Raw genomic sequence first — 20,646 nt, 5'->3', positions numbered from 1 at the left:
ACGGGATTCAGAGAAACATGTGCCCTCCCCGACCAGCGGATTGCGCAAGCGCCAGATGTCGACCATCCCCTCCTCCTCAAGCATAGTGTTCATCGTCGTGCTTGCCCCAGGATGGTGAACCCTAGTACTCCCCTGCCTATCCAGTGCGTCCTGTAAAACAGCTTTGAAATCTCCAGCCCCCCCTCCCCCCTTCCCCCCCAGAGTGTAGTAGCACAGCCAGTAGATTTCACCCTGGCCCATATCTCTTGAAAAAACCCCGGGGAGTCCACATTCGGGCCATATAGCGCTACAAGCGTCAGCGGTGTGCCCCCTAGATAGCCTAGAAGCAAGACGTATCTATCATCAGGGTCATTATACACTTCACATTCTCTCCAGTCAACTCCCCTCCTAATTAGGACCGCCACTCCTCTAGAATAGTTGGAGTATATAGAGGAGTAAGTGGTACCCCACCGCTGAGACCGAAGCTTCGCCGAGGAATGAGTGCAAAGGTGTGTTTCCTTTAGCATACAAATGTCTACATTATGCCTGGTTAAATACGCATGCACCATACGTGTTTTTCTGCCATCATTGAGACCTCGTATGTTCCAGGTTAAACAGTTTATCACAGTAGTATGCATCGTGCAAAAAGTCCACCCCCCGAAATGCACTGCCCCATAACAATTCGCCTTTCAATATCAGTTAGGTTAGCTCGCCTCATGCAACAACCCTTCAAAAGCAACCAAACATAACCCCCACCGCCCCCACCCATCCCTCCCACCTCAACCCCCCAACCAGGTTGAAGCAACCCCCATATCCCAATCTGAACAGCATACGGGAAATCTCCCATGGGTATGTGCTAAGACAGCAAACTTCCCCGAACAAGATCAGGGTGGCCAGGAAACTGCCCAAGGCAATCATAAAAAAAAAAGACAATCATTTGCAACCTTATAGAGCGGCAGACCTGTGCAATGAACTCATTACAATCTAGCGGAATACAGAACCAGGTGGCAGAGAATAGAAACTGCTGAGTCCGATGCAGACACCGAGCAATTTCAGGACATGGAACATTACTAGTGTGGCACAAGAGCAGTAAAGGAAGAAGAAAATAAAAAATAATAAACAAAAGGAGCAGCAGGCGTTATATAGGCACTGCTCCAAGCAATAAGTCCATGACACACCTACTCCTTGCATCATACAAATTAAGAGCCAATAAAACAGTGATATCGAGGTTCAGATTATGTCGTAGATTAGTCATTGTCACTTAGCTGATCTCCAGACACCTCTGCAACCCTGGGGCTCGCCTTCCCTGCCTTGCCACCGATGTGTTTTGCGAACTTTAATGCTGATTTCGCATCTGTGAAAAAATGGGTTGTTCCATCATAGGAGACCTTTAGTTTCGCAGGATACAACAAGGAATATGGAACATGAGACTGTAGGAGTATACGCTTCACCGACATAAACTCTCTCCTTGCAGCCTGAACTGAAGGGGTGTAGTCCGGATAGAAGGCTAGCTGATTGCCCTGGTGAGTAATCTTACCCATCAGGCGGGCCTGCCGCAACACCACCTCTCTGTCTTGGTAATTCAAGAGCCTAGCCAGTATAGGACGTGGCGTAGCCCCCACAGGAGGCCGAGGCCCCAGGGCACGATGGGCCCTCTCCACCGCGAAAAGCGGGGAGAGGTGCGCAGCAAATAGATCTCGTAATAGGTCAGCTACATAGACTTTCATCTTGCTGATAGACGTCGTCTCCGGCACTCCCGTGATTCGCACGTTGTTGCGGCGCGATCTGGCTTCCAAATCCTCGTTCTTGGCCCTAATCACCTGTAGGATCTTGTCCATCTGCGACACCTGGTCCTTCGTTTCAACTTGGAAGTCGTGTAAATCTGAATGTCTATTTTCTAAGACATCTAGGCGTTTTTCATGAGCACCGACCTGAGATTTGACAGCGTCCATCTGGGCTGTCAGGTTGTCCAGCTTAGTGTCGATATTGCGGAGACTTGAGCGCACCTCCAACATAATCATGCGCAAATCTTCTTCAGGGGTCTCTGGGGGCCTCTCCGTCTGCCCACCAACAGCCCCGTCTCCATCGAGTTCAGCATGCCTGCCTGTACATCGCTGCTCAAAGGATATTTTCTGTTGCTTAGTGTCGGTTTTGACCATGATGAGGTCTCAAGGCCAGGCAGCAATCCTCTGTTCGCCCATGCAGGCCGCAGCTAGGCCAGGCTGTTGGCGCAATAGAAATAGTGCCGGAATATTGCAGCAGGCGCCGTAAGCAGCACCGGTGCGGGAGCCCCGCCACACCCCCCCAGTTCACGAAGGTCCACACACTGCAAATACGTCGCAGCAATCGGGGGGGGGGGCGACTGTCCAGCTTCCCCAGGGCGCCCCGCCTAGTGCAATGCCTCCAGCCCGCCGTCCGCCGCACAAATCACCACTTCTGCACCTGCAGGGCACCTCCGGTGCGTAGTGAAGCCACGGCGCACGCCCAACTACGGCAGCAGCGCCCACAGTGCCCCCACAGCGGATGCAAAGGCGGCCCCCTCTTCACTATGCCAGTCCAAGCGCTGCCTCAGGTGTGGGTACGCACTACTCACTCCGTCTGGATCGTCCAGCGCGTTCACTCCACCGAGGTGTAATCAAGTATTGTGGGGGCGCCGTCCTCGGACCACGTGTGCAGATCAACACTCAGGCCCAATGTGAAGCCACGGACTCCAGCACCTCCCTTAGCCGGCTCAGGGCTCCAGAGCACCCGTCCGCCGCCATGCTGCTAATCGCCCGCCTCCGCTGCCGAACACGCCGCCAGGTATCCGCCAGGGGATTATAATATCGCAAGCACCAGGTGTTCCGCCCTCGGCCGCTTAAACGTTGTGTGTATTTCCCCGGTAAAAGAGCGGATCAATAAAGAAATCACATCCCGGCCGGCGGAGCGAGCTCAGAAAGCCGCCATTCCGCAGCTCGGCAAACCACGCCCCCCTTTCATATCCTGATTGACAATATTCCAATTGACAATGCACATCGCCGCTACTTCTGGTTTATGGTAAGTGGACAGCACAATTCAAGGTTCTGACCTTCGGGGTAGCCACTGCCCTGGAGTCTTCATCACATAGTTTGAAGTGATAGCCACTCATCCCTGGAGGAGTGGCATGCATGTCTTCCCGTATCTTCACGACTGGCTGATAAGAGTGCAGGCAAACAGCAGTGTTTGGCTCACATGCAGATCACCTTAGACCTTCTCCTCGATCTAGGTGTCACCATCAATGTTGGCAAGTCCCAACTCCAACCCCCACAAAATTGCCCTTCCTAAGAGCAATTCAGAAGTCAGTCACCCTGAAAGCTTATCCCAACCCGGCATGGGTCCAAGCCTTCTAGCTCCTGTTCCCTCTTTTTCAGCCAAATTGTCATCTGAGAGTGAGAACATTAATGCACCTCCTAGGTATGATGGCCTCCTGCATCTTCATCATTTCCCATGCCCACTTACACAAGCGTCTGCTCCAAGAATGGTCACAAGCGGAGGATCTATGGGAGACTCTAGTAATGATTTGAACTAGCACCCATTGCTCTTTGCACTAATGGAATAGCAACAATGTATTTTGGGCCGGGCCTTTTCCAGACCCAGTGACCATTACCACGGACACATCTCTCACAGGCTGGGGGGCGCATCTGCAGAACGTGACTGTTCAGGGTCTGTGGACATCTCTTCAACAGACCTTCCACATAAACTGTCTGGAGAAAGTAGACCGCATGACTACCATGTATTACCTTCTAAAACAGGGGGCACGCACTCTCCCTAGCTGTCAGTGTTAGCGCAAAGCATTTGACGTTGGGTGATTCACCGCAGAGTACATCTGCTAGCAAAGTACCTTCTGCGAGCGAACAACAACTTTGCAGAACTGCTCAGCAGGATGCAACAAGTCCATAAGTGGGAACTTGACCCCCAAGTCTTGATCCTGTATATACAACTTTAAGGGTTTTCCCAAATAGATCTGTTCGCAGCCAGCAAAAATGCCAAATGCCCAAGCTTCACCTCCAGGTTTCCACACCTACAGTCCATGGGCAAAGCACTATGGATGAATTAGTCAGGCATATTTGCCTATGCTTTTTGACCTCTCCCACTCCTTCCAAACGTGATTCTGAAGCTTTGGCAGACCTCCTTCATTCTCGTCCTAGTGGCTCCCACCTGGGCCAGGCAGCCATGGTTCACAACCCTCCTCAAGTTGTCTGTAGTCTCTCACGAGAAGCTCCCCAATAGGCTCGACCTTCTCACTCGACACTAGGGTGCAGTTCGGCATCCCAGTACCAGGCAGCTCAACCTTGCTATCTGGTTCCTGAGGTTCTTAAGTTTGGTTACCTCATTTTGACTCCTGAGGGTCGCTAACCCACTACAGGAGTCTGCTATGCAGCAAAGTGGAAGAGGTTTGTCCACTACTGCCTACCCAAACATATAGATCCACTAAAGGCAACCGTGCAAGACTTCTGTTACCTATTTCAGTCCTTTCGTACACAACCATTTGTTTACATTTGGCTGCATTGGCAGCATACCTACAGAATAGGGTACACTCTTCATTATTTCGGACATTAAGGCCTTTATGGAAGGACTTAAGAGAGTAACCCTCCCACGTTACCCCTCGTTCCATCATGGAATCTCAGTGTGGTCCAAACTAAGCTCATGGGACCCCTTTTTGAGCCCCTTCATTCTTCCCTCTCCAATTTTTGCTTGGAAAGTAGCATTTCTAGTCATAATCACTTTCCTGGGGTGTGTAAGTGAGATCCAAGTTCTCATGCTGGAAGAACACTTTTTCAAGGTTCATCCTGACAGGGTAGTTCTTAGAACTAATCCAACGTTTCTACCCGAGATGATCTCTCCTTTCCACCTTAACCAGACAATTGATTTACCAGGGTTCTTCCCACACCCAGGCTCAGTAGCAGAGAGAGCCCTTCACACTCTAGATATAAAGAGGGCCATCATGTACTACATTGATGCAACAAAATCCTTTGTCCCCTTTACTAAACCACACAAAGGGAATGCCATTTCAAAAGCAGTGGTGGCTCGCTGGCTAGTCAAGTGCATTCAAACCTGCAACACCAAGGCCAAAAAGCAGCTCCCCGATCCTCCACAGCTGCATTATACCTGTAAAAAAACAGCCTCCAAGGCCTTTTTGGCTAATATTTCAGTATCTGATACCTGTAAGCCAGCTACTTCGTCCACACCACATACGTTCACTAAACACTACTTTGTAGATGACCTAGCACGACAGCTAGCTCAAGTGGACTAGGCTGTACTACGCACACTTTTTTAATCTTCTGTGACATCCTCTGTCTAGCCGCCGCTTTGAGAAGAACTGCTTTACATTCTATGCAGAACATGTGTATATACAGCTAAACATGCCACAAACAGAAAATGTTACTTACCCTGTAAGCATCTGTTTCTCGCATGAAGTGCTGTAGGTTCACATGCACCCACCCTCCACACCGGAAGCCTTTGTTTGTTGCAGATGCCTTTTTTTCTTTTACTTTCCCTCTTTTTTTTTTTTCTCCTGCCTGGTCATCCTTGTGCATTTTCATGCTGCATCTCAATCCTCCCCTGCTGTGTGGGAAAACAATCTAATAATGGAGATGATGCGCATGCATTACCAGTCATTGGAGGGGTCACAGAGACCTCGTGACTCAAAAGACTTCTCAAAGAAAAACAAGTTGTACATATCCGAGCCCAACACTTGATGGCAGGAGTATGTAGAGCATGTGCATCTACAGCACTACATGCTGCTCACCGATGCTTACAGGATAAGGAACAGTTTCCTTTCATTACCTTTTCAAATTTGTTAAAAAATGTTTTTTGTAGACTTTATATGAGCACCTGGGAGAACTGCTGACTGTGCTGCTCACATTAGATGAAATAATTGAAACCCACGCAACAGTGAAAGATCATTGGATCATGTATAAAAGGTATTTGAATTTAAATTATTTCAAGTTGAAGAGGGACTCTGTATCTAAGTAAAGCAGCCAGATCATACAATATTTGTCTTATGTCTGTTCTATTTTGTGTAATAGCTATTAGTGTGACAGGTAAATGCAACCAAAATGTACATTAAAATGTCAATAGAAATAGCATGTTCTTTGTAATTTGGATGACATGAAATATTGTACCAAAGTGAAAATACTGACTGTTCACATGTGATAGTCAATATGTTTTTTATTGCTTTTATTTAACACCAAAGGTAAACCATAGACCTGAGAAAATTACCACTATAATTGAATCTCAAAATGTCTATTTCCAACAACCAGTTGACAAGACTTGCTATTGCATTCTTACCCAAACTCCAATTTATTCACATAGAACCTTGTGTACCAATCAAAGAACCAAAGCATTGTCAACCTGGGGGGAGGTGCATGTTGTTTTAAAGTAATCTCTGGCCATGTTTGCAATTGGTGGTCCACAGCTTCTAGCAAAGTGACCCTCCATCTCTTGTGTCCCCCTTGGCAGGAGATATAGTGACGTCTCTGTCAGGCTAACAATGTTGAGGCTGTCATTTAGTTTTACTTTATTGCTGAGACTAATGGCAGTCTCCAAAATAAGCCATCATATTTGTGTATCTGCTTTTGTATCAACTTAAGCCTTTACCAGTTAACCCAAAGGTTTCTTTATAGCCACAATGATTTATTTTAGAAAATGATTAGTTTTGGATATGTACACAATACAGGAAATACTGAACTCCCTTTTTGCAATGTGCCCTGCATTTATTTTAAGCATTCTGGTACTTTTGATAAAAATGATCTGATGGAGAATACCTTGCAGACATTATCATTAATTTCTCCAGAGAGGTTTCCACTGTTCTCTATAAACTGAATCACAAGTCCTTCTTTCACTTTATTTGATCAGCAGCCTCAGAAAAGACATTGGTTTTTTTAGAATTGTAAAATTAGACCCTTTGGCGCCTAAAATCAAGCTATGTGTTCTTTCTACCACTCTCTTTGATAATTTAATTAATTTGCTATTGTCTGAATTCTCAGTTATTCCAATCTCTGATACCATCACCTTAAATTTGTGTTTACTCTCGAAGTGTTTTGTGTGGTTCTCCCTCTTGTTGTGTTCTTTAATATTTAATAAACATTGGAATGTATTTGCCTATAAGTAGGATGAAGACTACCTACATACATTCCTTTTGTTGTTTTTAAATAATTTAATAAAATAAATGCCTATTTAATACAGGCAATTATAATTGGATTTTTGCACTTTACAAAGGGTTTGAATAGCCTGCTTTAATATTGCATGAAAGAATATAAAACTGGAATTTGGTGCAATAGGCATTTCTAGTTAACCCAGATAATTATGATACTACTTCTTTATGAAATCTAGATGCTCCACTGTCCCTTAATGCATAGAAGTGACAGATAGATATCTTTCCCTCTGTGTACAGCAAAGATCCCTGAAAATCTCTACGTTATGAGATGTTTTCAATGGTACAAATAGTTTTGAAGCAATGTTTTTTATTCTACAGTTGACATTCTAGGTTGTCTACAGCGTAATTATATTTTTTTCCTTGGAGTTAGGAAGTTTTTAGTCTCTTACTTATCAACAAGAATCTTTTCTCAGCTGAGTTTGACCCTCCTCTCCTTCAGTGTTGGAAGGGTGACAACACAGCTTGTGTGGTTTGCGTTCTAGATTTGTTCACAAGCAAGGAATGTGACATATAATTAGAGATGTCATTTAGGTGGCCGAAACACAGAGCGAGGTAGCGTGAGGGCTACCATGAGTTTCCCAGAAAGAAGCAAGATCTTCTCCTTCTGTTCGCTGTTTCAACAAGTGTCTAGGGAGGTGAACTTTGTATTATCCGCTCTTTTGCACCAGGCGTTCCTTCAGCAATGCAGCAATATTGGCACAGTTTCCATTTGACAGCAGTGCTTTAAACATCAAGGCACCTTTTGTGTTGCAGATGTTTAATCGAGATAGATGGCTGAAAGGTCTGTGATCCCTAGCTTCTGAGATAGGGCTGGCTGTTGCACTTTAGCTACTGATGCCACAGTGGTTGGCATTCCTCCACTACTCCAGTGATGGACAGAAGCTCCCTAGCTTTAAGAGGATCAATCATATGGAGGCAGGTCGCCGTTCAGAGGCAGACCACCTCACCTCCAAATACATCATATCATGTCACTTTGAATAATGTAATCACACCCATGCCATGCCAGACCAAGAAAAAGGCCGAATCATTTTTGATTATGATGCACATTTATTTTTAGTTTTTTTTTGCTGGAGTGCCTGTCCTCAAGGTTTACTCAGGTGTAACACATTGCACCTTTATTGAGAAGAGTAGCAAGGAAGCTGGCAATTGCCCCTATGTCCTTTACACAGAATCTGTTTCAAAGCACTGCAGCAAGTGACTTTGACAACATTTCTAGTTCCCCTATCCTAGATGTCTAGGTGGAGATTGTTCCTCATGTAGTCTCTGTTGGACCATCAAAAAGAAGACCGCGGAAGAAATCCAAGTCTCTCGAACAGAACCTTTTTTTTTTCTGAGGGAGAATGAAAAACTTCCTAGCTATTGTAATGGAAAGTTTCAATTCTTTTAAGGACTCTGCGGTGAGGATTATGCTTATCTTCCTTCGCTTTAATGAATAGCAGCCATATAAAACATGTCAAACAAACTACTATTCCTCATTAAAGCGAAAGAAGATGAGAATAATCCTCTCCTCCGGTCCTGATATAGAATCCACCTGCAAATTCCTTTGGTTGTCTACTGCTCATAATCGGTTCTATTCTCCAGCATTTTATCTTTTATAGATTCACATGCTTGAATCTTCCTCGTCGTCATGGTGGGAGTCCACGGTAACAGTAAAATAGCAGTATAAAAGCTAAAAGGACGAACTCCCTTGAGAATCAACAGTATTTAGTAACCAGTTAGCCTCATTAAAGAGCATCCAAACTCCTGCCAATCACATCGCTGACCCCTGAGTATCCGTCCCCTGCAGAGCCACCATACCTCAGATTTCTTACTGCACGTCGTGTGTTAGGGAGTCTCCCTGAGCTCTGCTCAGTCACAGTGTTTCTACATTGAACTTTTCAACTTTCAGCTAGCAGTTCCTTTTTCTAACATTCTCTACAACTGAAGTGCTGCTAGAAAGTGAGTTTACTTCTTATTTCTGTATTTTCTGTAATTACAACAGAATGTCAGAGTCTAAAAAAGGGCTGTTTATGGAAAGTCCGGGCTTTTTTCAGAGGACCCTCATAAAGAATGCTTATACTGCCTTTACCCAGATCACAGACCTAAAGACTGTAAGCACTGCCGGACTTTTTCCTTAAAAACCCTCAAAGATCGTGTTGGAAGACTTCTCATTTGGCTTCAGAGAGAAGATCTGTAAGGGAATCTGGCTCCGAGAGTGAGGAGAGGCCTAATACCTCTTCTAAGAACAGGAAGGAGGACGATCCTTCTTCTGGTCAGAGAGATACAAAGAAGCAAAGATCTCAGAACAAGGAGTCTTCAGTGGAAAAGAGAGCAAAAAAGAGCAACCTTAAGACTAAAACCTAAGTTTAACTGAGACAAGATCCTAACTTTACGACTTTCGGTATTCAGAAAGTGCATTTAGGAGAAGTAAAGTTAGGATTTTGTCTCAGATTACTTTAGTGAATCGGGCCCAAAGACATTGGACAGGCGGCTAGTAACTGAAATGTATGGCTTCTTACGTCGGCCCGCAAGTTAAATCTGCGGGCCCACTGCGGTGCGTACTAGAAATAGGGTGACATCTGGCACCAGGAGTGGGGGAGGTGTACTACTGCGTGAGACACCGCCAGCATTGAAACAGCTACTAAAATAGCAGCTACATACTGGTATCTTATGCCGGTCCACCTACATAGAGGTAACCCGCTGTGCAGCGCTGACTGCTGGCATGGCTGTGGAACCCCAGGGACCCTACTACACCTGCTGTGGGACTGCCCGAAAGATACCGCTTAGTAGATAAAAGTGTTTGATAACATAGATACACACTTGCATACACAGTTGCCTCGATTCCCTGCATACACGATTCTTGGAATACCCAACACGCTCACCTTCCCACTCAAATGTCGTAGGGGACAGCAGATTGGACTGGCCCTGGGGGGCAGCACTACAGAATGTTCTTACATATTGGGGCAGGGACATTGTTCCCACACATCCGGGTGGCTTCACTGTAACTGGTATATATTCAGGATGGAGAGGCTGACCCTGACCCTTACCATACAATGCGATTCATACCGAGAGCGCTAGAGTCCATATATCGCCTTGGCAGGAGGCTCGGCTTAATGTACGGTGCACACTTATTCAAGTGGTTCACCTTGCACTAATCCAGGCAACCCTTATGGGGTTTTTATTGGTCTTTGATAACCTTTGAAAGCTCTCAAAGTGGTAGCAGTGGAGTGTAGCCTTCAGGCTTACCTTGAAGGAGTGTAAAGCAGCTTATTTTACCAGTTGAATCTGTAGTGTAGATTAGATGAAAAGAAACCACACAGTGTTAAGCAAAAATAATTCTATTTATTACAGCACACTATCATTATCATATTGGTATATCTCCCACCGGGAAATATCAACACAATACACAAGAATACTTCAAAATAAATCAGGTAAGTAGCACAAAATACAGTGGTCTCCAGGGGGACACCAAACCATATACTGAGAAAGTGGAATGCAAACTGCAGCAGAGTATGGGATTTGGACCAGCAGACCCAGAGGAGCTGGGGACACAAGGAACCACCCAAGGTAAGTACCCAGGAACCCCACAGAGACTGTGTGCAGAGTGGAAACACGGCCGTGTGTCCAATAGAAGTCAATAGAGATGTCACATTGCAGTTTTAGAGAAGAAGGACCCTTCCCGAATAACTCTGAGGAAATCCTTTGGAAGACAGAAGGTTGGAGAGCCACCCCACCCGTGGATGCCCAGGAACCAGGTTACCTGTGCCTGGGAAGCAGAGTGCATAGGGGTGAAGTATCGTCGGAACCTGCCATAGACAGCAATGGGAGACTTCGAAAGAGTCCAGTGGAATACAAGGGTGGATTCTGGAAGTGAAGAACCTGTAAGCAGAGGGGACAGAGTCTATGCCACTCGGAGGTAAACAGGAGTCACGGAGACACAATGCCCATCGATGTCGGGAGGTTCTGAAGAGTTGACAGTGACCTTGTCACTGCAGCTGTCAGGACCAGGCGATGCCGAAGAAGACCAGAAGCCGTGCACGAGCTGTACCACGTGGGACTTCGGTGACTAGGTGGTCGGTGTCCGGCGGGAGCACCAACAAGCCTTGGTAGCCACAACTGGCGTGGAAGATAAAAAAAATAGGAGCAGCATTATGACTAGCAAGGTCCAATGTACTCACCAACAGCCGGAGAGTCCGAGCAGGCCCGAGCAAGCAGGGGAGCCCCCTGAAGCAAGAAAAGACCCTCAGGAGGACTCACAGGCCGAAGGCACAGGAGTCGCAAAAGGACATCGAGCAGATCACCAAAGTTGGAGGCCCACAGTGCAGAGGTTGCAGTGAGGACACTGATCTTGGAGGGAAGGGGTGCTGGAGGCTGGAGCTTCATGTAGTCTGAAGATCTCAATTTGAACTGGCTTCAACCCTTCGGCAAGAAGCGGCCGAAGAGGAGAGTGATTCCTTCCCAGGCCTGTTGCACAGTGATGAAAAAGATTGCTCTGTAGACAGGGTGAATTCAGTCCTGATCTGACGCCTGAACAGCAGATAGAATGTACAGAAATAATGGTGCTTTTCATCCAATTATTTTCACTCGCCCCAAGGTTTATTTCGCTGTGTCGCCTGATTTTGATATGAAGACAGCTTGCTAGTGAAGATCAGTGCCTACCTTTTTAGTGTATGACTACTGCACGGGGGAAGCAATCGCACACTATGGATGAATTATAAGGATATTTGTTAAATATTTTCCTCCACTGCCTCTGATTCAATTTATTTTTAGGTAATTGAGGCATATATCTATAACCCTCATTCGAGTTGCTATTACTTGGTCTAGGGAGACTTGGTATTTAGTGCTCTTGGAGCTGTCTTTGCATCCACACGAAAGGCTACTGTTGTGACCAGATCATGTGACTCAGCATTTGGGTCAGCTCGTACATCCAGACCTCGGGCAACTAAATATCGCGAAATGGTATCTAAGGTCTTAGAGTTTGGTTACTTTAAGAGTGTACACAAATCCTGTGTGAGGCACCTAAACCACACCACACAAGTCTGTTCTGCTTCTAAGTGGAAGGGGTTGTGTTCACTATTGTTTTGAAAAGCAAATAGACACTCTTAAAGTATCTGATGATATAATGTGCTTTTTATTACAGTAACAGAAGTGGGATTAGCATACACTTCTATTATTTATGTTTAGCTGCAGTGGCATTTTACCTGCAAAATTGGTAACATTTTCCTCTCTTTAAGATACCTGATGTCAAGGCTGTTCAGAGGGTGATTACTCTAAGAACTTCAGCGCCACCCTAGAATCTAACCATAATTCTAACAAGGCTGATGTGTCATCCTTTTGAACCACTAAACTTTTGCGGCATGCATTTTCTGTTTTAGAAGTTAACCTTCCTTGTTGGTATCACATTTCAGAGTAGAGTACGTGAGCTGCAAGCATTGACTGAGGGAAGCATTTATATAGGTGCACATAGATTGGTATCAAACCAAACGTTGTCTCCACTTTATTAAGCACAACTTCCTTGACCGTCCGGTCCACTGAGACGGGCATTTTGCCTGTTTGGTCCTACAGTACTTTCTAGTGTAATCTGTCTCGCTGTCCTTCCTCTGGGGATGTATTGCTCGGGTATCTATTCTAAGGTAAGGAATCTGTGGGTAGACGTCTCTATCACATTAACAAGTAACTTACCTTCGGTAACTCCTTATCAGGTACAGACTCTATCCAGGCGCAGATTCCTTAACGACCCACCTATCCTTCCCACTCTTCGAACAGATTCGGAGTAAAGAGATGCTCCCATTTCAAGGCGCCAAATTTGATACAGCAGTGGTCAGTGTTCTTCAAGGCTCCACGTGGAAAGTCTCCATGAAAAACTGATGTCGGCACGCTAGGGTTGTGCCTATATAAGCACCACGCACATCACTCCTGGCATAAACAAAGCCACACACAGCTGAACGACGCCACCTACATGCGCACAGGAGTACTGCTCATGAAAAATTTCTGGTTCCTGTCTGATACCTGGGAATATTCAAAGGTAAGGAATCTGCCGCCAGATAGTCTCTACTAGATAAGGCGTTACCGAAGGTACCTAACTTGTTCTATATGTAACACCTAGATCACATTCCGCTCACTAGATGGCAGCTACTACGACCTTCTTAGTAAACATACCTCTAGCAGATATTTATAAGGCAGCTACATGGTCAGCTCCATACACATTAATCTAACACTACTGTATGGATATTGAAGCATATCAGGAGGCCTTATTAGCCAAACCATTTTAAGAACTTTGTTCCAGACATCAGTATCATCTGCTCGCTTAGGGGCTGAAACTGCATTAGTCTATGCCGAACATTTGTCCATGTCGAGCATTTGTATCCAAGGGAATGCATGTTACCAGCGGAAAATGTTACTTTTCCAGTAACCATCTGTTGGTAGCTTATAGTGCAGTAGATTTACAAGTACCTTTCCACCTCCAATCATTTTGAGGTTTCTTTCACCTCTTACATGCTCTGTCTTTCACCAATACACTCCACTGACATAACTCACCTGCTTGGGGTGAGGAATATTCTGAATTGGATTCTTGGTGCATTGTGAGCTGAAAACAACCTGCAAATGTTTGTGTTAACACTAGATGACAGGAATATGCAGAGCATATGAATCTACTGTACTGCAGGCTAGGAACAGGTGGTTACGAGTGTTGTAACATATTACTTGCCCTCAATATCTAATAAAAGTTTAGAGTTAGCTACCATTAACCTCTAGACGGCAGAGAGGGCTAATGTTTTGTCAATTACTTTGCAGGTTGCTTAAATCTGTTCATCACAACCCTGTGAAGTTCGGAGTTCAGGAAGATAAATTGAAACCATTTGAGAAGCTTCTTTTAAAATTAGAAGGACAGTTACTCGATGGGATGATATTCCAGGTACAGAATGCTAGCATATAACATGTATATTGTGTAAGATAATACTGTGACCTCTGAAACAAATTTCTTCAGTATGAGTTTTTGTGAAGCATCTGGGGGAGTGGTCTTAGTGATTTTATTGTGTATTTACATTTATCAGCATACTGTGTAAAACGTATTTAGCAACAACATGTTGCTACACCCTGCTCTATTTTCAGTGTGTTTTAGAAACATCATCTTAAATAGCAAATTAACATTGATTTTTAAATCATAATGCTCTCCCAAAATGGTTCCTCAGATGATACTTTTGCTTTGTATGCCATTTTGTCCATGACTGCCATATCCTGTGACCATGACTATGACACCTTTGTGTAGGAATAATTATTTAGAATCATTAGCTTGCTCACCATTGAGAAGAGCTGAGCAATCCTAAAGCTAGGATATAGATACATTGTTGGTGTCCTACCCTTTTTGTAGGAGATATGCCACCTAAATAGGTAGGCATCCCTCCTAACCAGGTCTATGCAACACTAGAGGTAGCACACCTAATGGGTCTGCTATGAAAATATTTGGTTTTTACTTTTTTTTTTGCCTGAAACTGGACGTTCAGCAGATGATCACTGATGTACTTTGGTCAGGATTTTGGTACTAATGATTACGTGGTGACACAGATGACAGTTTGTTGTGTTGGACTAGATTAGAGGAAGTCCCTTCATTTTCCAAAGTCTAGGTGAACTTTAAGTTAGAAACTAAACTAGTGAGCTCAAGCCCGAGTATGACTCTAGCAGCTTCATTGTGCCTGGTAAATGTAGTGTGTGACCAACCCTTTTTCTCTCTGTCAGTGAGAGCATGGTAGATTAACCTCTAAAGTGCCCCGCCCTTTCCCCGCCCTGTGCCGGGCATTTCATTAGCGGGCGGGGTTCATGACGAGATAGTCTCGTCATGGGCACTGCGCAACGCGCTCCATGACGAGACTATCTCGTCATGGGCACTGAAGGGGTTAATCCTTCTTATGTAAAGTTTTGGTGTTAAGTAAAACCCGGAGCCTTGCACTGACAGAACATGTGTATGTCAATGGTGTGTGTATGTACAGTTTGTTCCAGTTCCTTCATGAACAAGGAAGTGGGTTCTGCCTACAGTACTTGGAGGACTGCTGTATGACCAGGGCTGTTGTCTACCTGAGGTGTGGGGACATCATCAGAAGTCTGCCACTTGGTGGAGAAACTAAAGGCCTGCCTTCGCACCTGGAAGCCTGTCGGCCTGCTGGGAGAAGGAATAGTGTGCCTGACCCTGCAGGTGGAGAGACTGTCCAGAAGGAGAAGCCCAGAGTGTTTCAAGGAAGTGAGGCACCCAGAAGTAGCTGACTGCTAAGAGGAAGAGAGGCCAGTCTTAACCCAAAGTCTTCAGGGTTCACCTATCCTGTATTGCAGCTCGCACAGTGAGCTGTCTAAAGAAATATTCACCAGTTTGTCATTTTGCAGCCAGTTTTACAGCATCAACTCCGAGGTCCTAGTGCTTCCTCTGCGGCCAAAAGTGCTTATTCAAGAGGGGCAGTTTCATCATCTCCCAGAGGAGCTACTTCTGAAGCTGAGCACCTAATACCACAGACCTTCAGTGCTGCAACTGCCAGACTAACACTTGCTTGCATCAGATTGAAGGCCTTGACTTCCGACAAGCCTACCAAGCACGTTGCTAAGCTTGCATGATCCTGAAGGAGGCTTGCCCCCGCCCGATTGCATTGTCCCACTCTGTGTCTCACCAGTGTCACTGAGCAGGTAACACGTAGTACTGTCTGCATGTACCGAGAGACTGAACGCCTGGAGAAGGAAACTGTTGCTGCTAACGATAACTTTCACCAGCATGGACTTATTTGGTAAAAAGACAATTGAACTGACTTACGGGCCCGTCTTTGCGGTAATTGCTAGTGTTCTGCACCTTTGTCCAGCTTATGCCTGTACTCATATCTTTGCTTGAGTCAAATAAGAGTGAGAAAGAGGAAGGAGGAGGGCACCATAGAGATATCTCATTTGGCCCAATTTGCAGAGCCATAGTAGGATGGACCTAGGACACCAGTGGCAAATGGCCACCACCACCATGGTTGTGGCCCAGTGGTTCCTGTCTACTCCCTTTACCCTTTGCTCCCACCCATCCCCCCCACCCCCAAATGGGGTCTGAGAGCCCTCAATTCATATAGTCTTCTGTGGATATTTCTCCAGTGTGACATAGGCTGTTTAGAGATCATCTTCTTCCGAAAGAACAAAGTCTTCTGCAAAAGAGGGCCCTAGAAAAATAAAGTTTGAGTACTTTGGAATGGAATGCACAGTACATATTTTCTGCTGTGCAAAGAAAAGATGATACAGTCCTATTTCAGACAAAAGAAAGACCAGCATTGGCATAGCCAATAGGTCTCGCTTTTGGGACCTTATAAGTATTTAGTTATGCAGCACAATATCCATGCAACAACATCAACTGTTGCATGGCTAAACACTTATAAGGTCCCAAAAGTGAGACCTATTTGCTATGCCAATGCTTTTTCTTCTGTGGGGGGCACAAAGCTCACCCTAGCCTGGAACTACAATGTCACTCTTTTTTGTTTTGTGCGCTTATGAGCGCGCACGTTGCCCTGCATGGAGTGTGGCTCTCGGAGGGCCCAACTCTTATGGGGTTGATTTCTAGGTACAATGCGGTGGTCAGAAGCAAACCCCACTATAAGTAGTGTGCGAATGTGGTTTATGGGGCGGAGAGTCTGGGTGAGTAGTTATTCTGTGGTTCCTCAGCTGGGGATTTTAGGGTTAAGTGCAGTTTGTTGCGTGCACCACACTGCCTGAGGGTGCTAGCTTTGCAAAGAGACGAGTATTTACATTTGAAAGGAGGGGCAAATATATGTTTTCTAATGCAATGAATGGGACAGAGTATTTTGAAAGTGCCACAGAATAAAAAGTGGTACATTGTTGTCAGGAAAATAAGTTTAGGATCCGCCATACAAGGATCTGTCGAGTTGCCCTCTGTGTTTTTTAAACCTATTTTATTGAGTTTTGTCAGCATACATAAATATCGCACTTCCGGACCCATGTTCTATCTCCTTCGTCCAAGTTGCCATGGACTGGACGGCCGCGTAGCCGTTGATTGCCCTCTCATTGTGCATACACTCATTCTTTGTGTTTATGCACACACACTTATAACCCCCCCCCCCACACACACACATTCATCCCAAATACCCACCAGTGTCTGAATGCTTTATTTCTACACACATGCACAATATTCCTACACACATAGACAAGCACATAGGCAGAGTCCCTCTATGCACTCACCCATTGCATGCTCACAAAAAGCTTTCTTTATGCACTCCCACTCAGCCACACACTATGGCAGTAAGCACATGCACAGCACACTCTTTAATGTAGGTACACAAACTCTGCACGTACACACTCCCTTTTATTGCATATATGCACCCACGCTTTATATATGCACAGATTCACTTTCCTTGTACAAATACACTCGCTGTATGCACTCATTCACTACCCTTGTATGCACACATGCTTCATGTGCGGACACACCAGAAGAGGCTTTCTACAGGGACGTGTAGGCCATGCCTGTTTGCCCGCATCTACACTCTCCTCTTTACAGACATACGATGCTCTGGTACGTCCTCACCCACACCGTCCATGTTCACACCTTCCATGTTGCCCAGGGTTTGACTGGCCTAAGGGGCAATTAGGCAATGTCCGGAGGGCTAGTCTGACAGGTCAGATTGTAAGACAGTTTTTTTTGTCTGATTGTGGCCTGTTTATTACCTGCTGGGCGGGTTTTTATTGTGTATTTCCCTGATATTGTCACAAACGTTGCCTGCAGCAAGCACAAATGCATGCAGTCTCCAATTCCCTTTATTCTCTCTCATCTCTCTTTCTCTCTCTCTCTCACACACACACTGCTTATGTTGACATTCGCACTCTACCTTTGTGCTCCCCCACACACAATACCCCTGTTCTACACCTTATGGTATGCACACATGCACCCACACTGAACTAGAGGCACACGCAGATCCACATGCGTTCCTTGTTGAAGTGTCTGGGTTTAGGTTTAGTTTAAATGATTTATGGTTAGGAGTTTAGATTTGGGCTGAAGGGGTTGGACGGGAGGTTTTTATGTGTTAATATGTAAGTACATCGATTTATCTTCAGGCTTATAGAAAGATGTGGGTGTAGCTCTAAGATTTGAGGGGGGTTAGAGGTGAAGTCTCAGCCCCCTTGGTTCGAGTTAGGCCCTGGGTTGGGATGGTTTAGCGGAGATGGTAGTCCAGATGGGATTAGTTCAAATGTACAACCCACATTTTCCCCTTGGTGTACACACACGCCCCTTTCTCTCTATGACTACTTACCATATCTGTCTCTCTGGCTCTCTCCCACCCACCCTCCCTCCCTTCTACCCCAAACGATATAGACAGCCACCAGGCACGCAACGCTCATTGGACTCAAAGAGGTTCAGCCCCCCCATCGTGTGTGTCAGCCCGGGCTGAGACAGCCTCCCGGGCACACACACAGCCGCACCCGAGTACTTCACAGGTCTTTAAAAGACCATTTAGTTGTTTGTTTACGAGGCATTGATGTGTTTTCTCACCTTCTTAGATCCCCAGCAGCTCCACTCTGCCTATTGCTGGAAGACTTAGCCCCCACCCCCCGATATTTTTATCAGCCCCTCCCGAAATTTGACTCTAGTGTCGCCTCTGACAGCCACAGTATGCCATCAGGCTCTCAAGTATGCCCGAAGCACACACTGTTCAAGAATGCCCCCTTATCCACCCTCAACCAGACCCTCTACAAAGATATGCCCACTTAACAGCATACATGGAGGGAGGCTTCTAATCGCTATGCCAGTGTGGCAACACCCAGTGTATGCCCACATCCAACATGCGAATGTTCTGTCATGGCTGGTGCAACACAAGCATTCATTGGACACGACACATCTCTTCCATAAACTTCCACTCCTAAAATGTCACCAACACTCTAAACAAAAATATATGCCTGCATTTTTAAAGATATTTCTTTTTAATTTTGCGCTAGACCACGTGGCCTTGAATTGTTGAAGGCTCTCCACCTGGTCGCACAGACAGTGCCGGTCGCAGAGAGAAAGAAGGGGCTCTCTCAGACACCTAATAATCACGGTGGCAAAACCTCAAAATAGAAGAAATGAAAACACTCGCCCTCGGAGTGGTTTCGACTAGGAGCTGGCCTCGGCTCTGATGTCCTCTTCCTGGTCCAGCGGCACGTGCCAAGGCCTGGGAGTGGTGCCTTGAGCATGGAACTCTGCTAAGCACTAGCTGTCTTCTTTTTCTCAGGACTTCAGGGTAGCCTGGGGCCGGTGTGGGTCCCACCTGATGGGGCCTCGCCAGTGCGGGGCTGGTGGCACAACCCCTTGCTCAGCAATTCACCTACTGTACCCAGTGGAGGGGGCAGGAGGGGCTTTTGGGGCCAAGGGGGTTGCTACCTGGAGATCCCTGCGAGTTCTGGGCTGAATGTGAGGCAGACATGCCCCCTCCAGTGTCACCTCCCCGAGTACCGACCATACACAAGGGGACAGGTCCATGAGGGACGTGTCCTAGTTGGGGGATGCACAAAAGTTCTGGTTTCTAGGAAACGACAGGAAAAACAAGTCCCAGTACCCTCTGCATGAAATTATTTCCAAAACTTGACTAACAAATGATACAGTAAATCAAACGAGAACCCTGTGCATTAAAGGGTGGTGGGTGATTTTTCTCATGGTGCTGGTGTGGCGTTGAGTGGGCAGGCCTGCAGTAGTGAACGCCATGTGTGTGTGGTGGATGAGGGTAAAGAGCACCAGAGAGCCGTGTTTATAGTATCACATGGCACAGGGGAGCATCACTGCCGGTAGCCGGGAGCAGGAGCTGCTATCCTGGCCTGTCCTGTGATACCCTCGGCCCGGCCCCACTTCCTCTGCTCTCACCAGCGAGTGTAACCCAGGCAGGAACACAAGTACGCAGTGCCCCGAGAACCCTACTCAGGTCTGTGGTTGGCACCCTGTGTCCTTCCCTTAGGCCCCTGATAGTAAACAGGAGGCTGGTGTTGGGTTAAGGGTCGCATCAGGGGTCAGCCCTGTGATGTTATCGAAGGGTGCGTGGGAGTGAAACAAGCGTGCTCGTGGAACTGCTCGGGAGCAGTGCAAGTGAAAGCTCATTAGAAACAAGTGTTGGAACAATAACACCTAGTGGACGATGGAAGTAAATCTGAAAGTAAGGAAAGCTTAACAAGGGATTACTTCATTAACTGCTTAATGTCTGACGATTTCGGAAGTTGCACGGGGCGCGGCTTGGAGGCTCAAGTACATGTACAGCGTTTACTTTGGGGAGCGAGCAGCGGCAGGCGCGATAATTGCTACCAGATAGCGCCGCAGCTCCCGCAAGGCAAACGCTGCACATGCACGAGGGCCCATTGGAAACAGTGCAGAACATGCACGCGTTTCCACAAAAGCCCGGAGCGATTTCAAGAGGTCACTCCAAAGCAGCGAGCGCATGCGCACTGCATAGGCGAGACCTAAAAAACCACCTTATAGCAGAGAAATATTTAAAAGAATGTCTTAAACCATATCTCTCACTCAGTGCATT

At 46.2% G+C, this 20,646-nt stretch overlaps 1 protein-coding gene across 1 annotated transcript in view; it reads left to right on the top strand.

The window, feature by feature from the left end:
- The window catches only part of WASHC4 (WASH complex subunit 4), a 987,939-nt gene that overhangs the window by 153,252 nt on the left and 814,041 nt on the right, over positions 1 to 20,646 (top strand). The window contains exons 9-10 of the mRNA XM_085653223.1: positions 5,818 to 5,921; positions 13,928 to 14,048. Of these exons, the coding sequence (XP_085509349.1) occupies positions 5,818 to 5,921; positions 13,928 to 14,048 (225 nt within the window). The remainder of the gene's footprint in view (positions 1 to 5,817; positions 5,922 to 13,927; positions 14,049 to 20,646) is intronic.

The sequence above is a fragment of the Triturus cristatus genome, chromosome 4_1 (genome assembly GCF_964204655.1).
Source record: "Triturus cristatus chromosome 4_1, aTriCri1.1, whole genome shotgun sequence".
In the NCBI taxonomy this organism is placed as follows: domain Eukaryota; kingdom Metazoa; phylum Chordata; class Amphibia; order Caudata; family Salamandridae; genus Triturus; species Triturus cristatus.
Note: the sequence above shows the minus strand (reverse complement) of the source record. Positions and strands in the feature narration are given on the sequence as shown.